At 39.5% G+C, this 7,500-nt stretch overlaps 1 protein-coding gene across 1 annotated transcript in view; it reads left to right on the plus strand.

The window, feature by feature from the left end:
- LOC137997255 (probable RNA methyltransferase CG1239) overlaps positions 1 to 7,500 on the plus strand; it is a 12,968-nt gene that overhangs the window by 405 nt on the left and 5,063 nt on the right. The window contains exons 1-2 of the mRNA XM_068843134.1: positions 1 to 1,373; positions 2,625 to 2,843. The exon at positions 1 to 1,373 is cut by the window's left edge and continues 405 nt beyond it. Of these exons, the coding sequence (XP_068699235.1) occupies positions 63 to 1,373; positions 2,625 to 2,843 (1,530 nt within the window). The 5' untranslated portion in view covers positions 1 to 62. The remainder of the gene's footprint in view (positions 1,374 to 2,624; positions 2,844 to 7,500) is intronic.

Here is a 7,500-nt window from a genome sequence, read left to right on the forward strand (position 1 = left end):
GATCCATATAATTAATTAATGTTTTATAAAGGAACATACTTGTGCTTCCTGGGAACCTCAAGATGGCATCTAGGTTAAAAGAACAGCAGAGTCCGGTCAAAAGGAAATTCACCAGTCCCCTGGGGCATCAGAAATACGTCACCAAAGGGATTTCTCCGCGCTTCAAGGCAAATTTGAGAGAGTCTCGGTCCACCGGAACTGGAAAACAAGGAAAGCAAAAAGGAGACCTGGGACCTGGCCAAGCGAGGCCCTGGAGAAAACCCCAGGACAAAGGCAGGCCCAAGATTGTGCGGTTTCATTGTGGAGGAAATAGTGCTGATCCTTTGAACTTAAACAGTTTGATTGATCGTGACCCATCTGCTACCACACCCCAAGCATCTCCTTTGTCAGAGCACAGTGAATCGCCAGTGCAAGTTTTGGAACCACGTGACAAAACTGATCCTCTCAACCTTAAAGGTGTGGTACTTGAACCTGAAATTAAAGACCCCCATGTTGCAGTGAAAAAACGCAAGAAGAAGAAACGGCATAATGTCAATCATAGTAACTCTGAGAATGAGGGGAAGCCGAAGGAGCACTTGAGCACTCAGTCAAGTGACAATGCAGATTCAGTCTCTGAAGGTAAACGGAAGAGAAAAAGAAACACTAATGAAACTGGAGAAGCAATTGAGGCTAAGGTTGATGCAAAGAGGTCTGGGAAATGTACCACTGTGTCAGCAGAGAGCAAAGGTCATGCTTCTTTGTTGACAGAAGATAGTGAACCAGCTGCAAAGAAGACGGCAGGTGTAATAATTTCAGATTCTTCCAAAGAGGCTGAAAGCAAGAGTGACATTGTGAAAACGGATGACTCAACTTTACAGGGGGAAAATGAAAACAATTCTTCCCTGAAAGCAAAAGACATTGGGAAATTTCATGGATTGAACGAAGGCAAGCATCCAAAAAGGGACAAACATTGCCAAGATGGAAAGCCATTCAAGCAAAAGAAACTTTTCATTTATGGTAACTATAATAGGTATTATGGTTATCGCAATCCACATTGTAGTCAAGATTTGCGATTGAAATGCTTCAAGAAAGAATGGTTGGAAGGAAAAGACGTGTTAGACTTGGGATGTAATGTTGGGCATGTTACTCTAACCATTGCACGTGACTTTAGCCCACGAATTATCATGGGCATTGACATTGACACTGGGTTAATAAAAGCAGCAAAAAACAATTTACGGTATTATGTGAACAGTCCAGTCTCAGTGCCAGGAACATCTGAGCAAGGGGTGGATTTTCCATTGTCATTTTCTATTACAAGCGGGCCTCTGGCTGCTCCTGTGGTTCTGGACCTTGAGAAAGATGCCGGCTTTCCACATAATGTTGTCTTCAAGCAGGTGAGTCTGTGATAATTCTTGACTAAATTGGCAATGCTCAAAATTGGCTTAAAGGTTCTTTTTTTTTTTTTTTTCAGAAACATACCGTAAAAGGCCATGTATAAGATTCACCTTTTTTGTCAAAATTCAAATGAAAAATCGGGGGTGCGGCTTATCTACAGAAACATCTGAGGTTGGAGTTTTCTAAGGCCTAATTAAGTGTTAATATTCATAAGAAACTTCTCTGAATAAAAAATATATAAAAAACTGATTTCAAGCACGTTGTTGTCGATCATTGACTTTTTCATGAGTGGTGGTTCCAAAGGAGCCGTTTGTATCTTGAAGCGTTCACATGCAATGCTTGTCCTCCAAGAGTTGTTTCAAGCGATTAATTTTCACTTAACTGAAACAACTGAACACCAACCTACAGGGAATCTCCATTCTTCCACAAAGCTCTTTGCTTTGACGCCTGCAGCCAGTCACTTCTACACATATCTTTCTGGCACGTACATGTGCGAGAAAACACCAAGATATTTGCAAATACTCGCAAGGCTAAAATGGCTGACCGTTTCATTGTGTGTGTTCTCCATGGCTGATGCCCAGACTCCTATCCATATTTCAAAGCTTGGCAGAGCTGCAAGGTTAAAATTCAGGAGGACTTGGTTCCTCTTTGAGGTTGTCATGTTAGGTCACTACCAGGAACTCCATCAATGATGCCATACTCTTTGCGAACGGTGTGCAGGTTTTTCATCGAGAGTTGTAAGGCAAGGCCAATGTTCTTTGTATCTCAAGAATGGAGAGGATTTAAGTCGTCAAACTTCACAGTCTGTTTGCTTTTTGTTACCTCGAAAACATGTCTAAAGATGGGCTTTTAAACAGAACAGCTGTGGGTTTTTAGACTCATAAAGAAAGATTAAAGCGATACCAACCAAGAAAACAGCAGAATCCACAATATTGAGTAGATAGGACTGGATTAGGTTATTACTGTAATTGCAATTGGTTTTAAAAGTGGAAATCAACTTTATTACAGAATAATTTCTGTAGGTTCTTGCTTCTGGCACTTGGGTACCAGTAACTGCATGAGCTTTTACCAAAAAGTAATGATACACAGGTCTGTGTGACCCAGAAACTCCATCAGTTCAGTGACCTTTGAACCAAAATCTTCAGGGTGAAGGGTGAGGCCTTTTTGTATATTTACTGTAAGACATGCCTCTGTTCTGCTATAGGTGTGAAAAAATGTGACCAAAGCAAATTGTTTTCCTTTGTCACTAGGAAAACTATGTTCCAGATAGCAGTGAAGCCCTTTTGAAGCAAAAGCCCATGTATGATGTCATACTATGTTTGAGTCTCACAAAGTGGATTCATCTGAACTGGGGGGATGAAGGACTTAAACTCATGTTCAAGAGAATTTTCCTTCACCTGCGTCCTGGAGGAAAGCTCATCCTCGAGCCTCAGCCCTTCTCGTCTTACAAAAAGAAGAAAAATTTGACAGTGAGTGATGTTAACTGTAGAAATGTGACAGTGTTATGTAGCAACCATAAGAGTCAAATACAAGTCGGGCAAGGCTAATTAACATTCTTTCTGCTATCGTTTTCCTCCCCTTCTTTTTCAGTCCAGGTTGCACAGTTTACAATTATTACTGTATGTGTTGTATAAAAAAATTAACAAAGAAAATGTAGCAAGACATTATATTACCATACATATAGCTAAGTGTACATGTAAGCTTAAATGATCAGCAATTGTCTTTAAACTTTCTTGATCCATGTTTTGCAATAGGAAGTACAGTGCAGCTCAGAGGTAAGCAAACCAAAATTTATGCAAATGCACATATGCAAAACGCATAAACGGCATCTAAAAAATGCAGATGCCCCTCATCACATGCGCAAAAGGGTTTATTAGTATTTATGAGCTCTCCTATTGTCTTCGTTTTGTCGCCTTGTCTTTGTGTACTCAGTCATCTCTGATGCAAATAATGTGGTGAATGTGAAAATAATTTGCATGTTTGCTGGTTGACGCGTCATTAAAAGAGCAGAAAGTATGAACATAAGCTTATTCTAATGGCACAAAGTCCTTCTGGCTGGTTATTTATTTTAATGTAACAAACTTCAAGTTTACTTTTAGAGAAATACACCTATCAACTAATGGCGCATAAAATGCTTAAATGTTGAACATCAAAATTCACATAGAAGCATTTGAGAGCGGTAATAAACAAACCAGGCATCCATTACTCGTTAACTTAAGACAACTCGTACATGTAAGCAAAGGGCCCATCATTAGCAGTTTTTTACAGACAGTCATTGTTCAGAACTGACTATTTTGCACCTTCACTTGTTTTTGATGTGAATACAAAGTAAAGCATGATGCTCACTAGCCTGATTCTCAAACGGTCCAGGTCACTTCTGTCACACACTCCTCTCCAAGAGTGCGTGACATGAGCGACCTGTACCATCTGAGAATCAGGCTACATGTACACGCTCACCAATGTGAAAAAAATACAAATAACTTTGGTGTCCAAGGCCGGTGCATCTGTTACTGGTAACCGTAAAAACACAATTCATAAGCAAAGGGCTCCTCGTTAGCAGTTATGTTCAGGCTGAGAGTTTTGCAGCTTCAGTCGTTTTGTTGTAAATACAACAGTAGAGAATGATTTTTTGACATGAATTGTCTGTCAGCATGACAGTGAGGCCAAACACTCTTGCTAACACATGACAAGTATAATTTTAAGAACTTTAATGTCCACGAAATGGTTTGTCAATAGACAGAGCGTCATAAATAGTGTTACTTAAAAGATCAGTGTTTATGGCAGAGTATTTTGTTGTTTGAATCACCTCTGGCAACGTCTAAAGTAGAGAATCGTGTAATATAAATGCTCGCCATCGTTTCGTATCTGTTTTGGATCGCACCTGGTGTCCTTCTAAAATCGAAACCATTGCCTTTAAAACAAATATTGTCTGTCTGTTTTTGTCAAGGAGTAAGTGGAAACCAATGCAGTTTTACTCGTCTTTCAAGACTTTGATTGCATGAAGAGTGACAAAACTTAACACCGCTGATATCTCGCCTTATCCTAGCTCACTGAATTCGTACAATAACAAAACATGAAGTGAGGGTATGAAACTTCGAAATAGTGCACTGTAGATGTTTTCATCCTCGGCATTATTTGCAGATGGAAAAGCAACGTTCCATGTAAACCTTCGACTTGTTGGCACTCACCCAATTTATTCTTTTGTTTACGTAAACAACAGGAAAAGTAGCCTGCATAGCAAGCATTTCCAGCGGGCGAGGAGCGAACTCTTTTTCGGCCGCGCAAGAATAGGGCAAGCGCAACAAAAAATGGAGGTGGGAAGGGAAAAACATTAAAAATCTTCCACAGAAATGCTTGCTACGCAGACTACAGGAAAAGCAAAATTATGGTTATGAATAACAAAGTTGCAAACGAATATATGATATGCAATTTTAGATGCGTAAAAAAAACGCATATTCAGTACTTGCGCAATCTCATAATGTAATGTGTCTTGGGGGTTATATGCATTAAAGCAATGGATATCCAGTTCACTGAAGCATGGTACAGTCCCAAGAGTAAAAAACCTTGCATTTTTTTTGTGTTAGGAAACCCCAAAAAGCATTGCATTATGGGATTGTGCAAGTAGTGAATACGCATAATATTGTGTGCGTTAATTTTGCATCTGCGTTGTTCACTTATGTTCAAGCGGCACTGTAAAATTAATATTATTTTGAGGATCATCAAAGATGTTTAATTGAATTCCGACAACCTTGAGCTATTATCTATGAAATTCCACCACTCAGATAAACCATGGATAACTCCATCAATTAATTAAAATGCTTGTCAAAGGACGCCAAAAGGCATTCCATTCACAGAATACCCCCCTTTGGAAATCCCTACATAACAAAGTCCAGCAGATGATCGCATCGCTGAACGCAAACAATCTTTTTATCAAACCAAAGTTCAAGATCTAAAGAAAGATAACTGTCGTAAGTGGTGGGGGATAGTTAATAAGATGTCGGTTAGATCTGAGAAGTCCAGGCACCTCTTATTAGAGCGTGATGGTAAGACCTTATCTGATCCTGAATTAGCCAATGTGCTTAATAATTTCTTTACATCTGTAAGTTTGGACATCCCCCCGCTTGATTTGTCCAGGGTTCGTACGCGTCTTGAAAAGCCTTGAATTTTGAGAGTGCATTTTCAAGGCCTTGAAAATCCATGAAAATCTCTGCTCTTCATTCCTGGTCCTTGAAAGTCCTTGAATTTTTTTCTGGCCCGCATTTTTAATCTTTGAAAACTTCAGTGAAAATAATCAGCCACTCAAGTCATGTCATAAAAACATACATTATTTTCACGCATGTACGTTACAGAAAATGTCAGACCATTTCTATGGGTAAATTCATTGACGTAAATAAAAAAGAGGTCCTTGAAATTTCAAAATTTGGCCCTTGAAAGTCCTTGAAAAGTCCTTGAATTTTTGGTTTGAAAAAGTGTGTGAACCCTGTTTGTCTTTGCTGCCAGCTTCCCCCCCCCCCCCCCCCCCCCCATGGGCGATACGTTCCCCATGGTACAACCTTGTGAAGTATGTAAAAAACTTACTTCAATTAAGCCCCATAAGGCCCATGGGCCCGATAATATTCCTAGCAGAATTTTTAAAGAGTTTGCTTTTGAACTAGCAACCCCAGCTGCTACTATTTTAATGTATTATTGTCGTCTGGGGTTATGCCATTCTCGTGGAAGGAATCTAATATCATCCCAATCCCTAAAGTCACAAAGCCCAAATGTGAGAGTGATATAAGACCAATCTCACTCACACCCTGCCTTTCAAAGGTTTTAGAAGACTTTGTGGTTTCATGGTTGATTGAGGATGTAAGGGATAAAATTGACCCTATGCAGTTTGGCTGCTTGAAAGGAACATCCACATCTTACTGTCTGTTAGATATGGTCCATAATTGGCTTTTATAGCTAGACAGTCCTAATGAACATCTCCAAGTCTGCTTTTTGGACTTTTCAAAAGCTTTTGACCGTATTGGTTATAACATCCTTGTCCAAAAGCTTATTAACCTTAACGTTAGACTTTGTCTGATCCTTTCGATCATTAACTTTTCTATCTGATAGAAAACAACGCGTTAAGTTAAATCAGACATTTTTGGAATGGCTCCCTGTCAAAGCAGGGGTCCCCCAAGGGACCAAACTAGGCCCGATTTCGTTCCTTATAATGGTCAATGAGTTGGGGAGGGCCATGTCACCTAATTTCGGAATGTGGAAGTATGTAGATGATGTCTCGTTGTCAGAGAACCTTAGTAAGGGTAGCTTATCATCTTCCCAGTCTACACTTGACTATATAAACAGCTGGGCCTCTGACAACTGAATGCGTCTTAACGCTAAGAAATGCAAAGAGTTGCGTTTGTGTTTCTTCAAGGAAAAACCCCAGTTATCCCCCTTAACAATTGATGATCAACCGTTAGAAGTGGTAACCTCACATAAGGTCCTGGGGCTTATTATCCAGAATGACTGAAAGTGGAACGAACATATCGCATCAGTAGTTGCTAAGACATTGCAACACTTACATATCCTACGTGTTTTACGTCGGGGTGGTGTCCCAGCAGCTGACCTAGTCTCAATTTATGTGTCTTTGATACGCTCTATTTTAGAATATAGCTGCGTAGTCTGGCGTTATGCTCTTCCTTCCTATCTGTCTAAACAGCTCGAAAGAGTCCAGAAACGAGCTTTTGGTATTATCTTTCCCAACAAACCCATAGCAGGGCATGTGAACTTTCTGAATGCCCAAGGTTGGATGTTCGCTGCAATGATCTTTGCATTAGAACTTTAAAGAAAAATGAAGGGAAGGGCCCTCTCTCAAAGCACCTGACAATGACCAGGGTGAGCGCGCATAGACGTAGGATGAGGAATAATACTCGCAGAACCCTATATAAGTGTAGAATGGAGCGGCTTAAAAGAAGCTTTTTTCCTAGTGCAATTATTTCTTTTAATAATAATATTTAGAATCTACATTTTTATGTAATTTTTAAATTTTATATAATTTTTAAATTGTAAATACACATTGTAATTCATTTTTAAATGCGAAAATGTGTTTTCAATAAACTATTATTATTCCTATTACAACTTTTGTCAAGTTCCTTTAGG

This window comes from Montipora foliosa, chromosome 3 (genome assembly GCF_036669935.1).
Source record: "Montipora foliosa isolate CH-2021 chromosome 3, ASM3666993v2, whole genome shotgun sequence".
NCBI lineage: Eukaryota > Metazoa > Cnidaria > Anthozoa > Scleractinia > Acroporidae > Montipora > Montipora foliosa.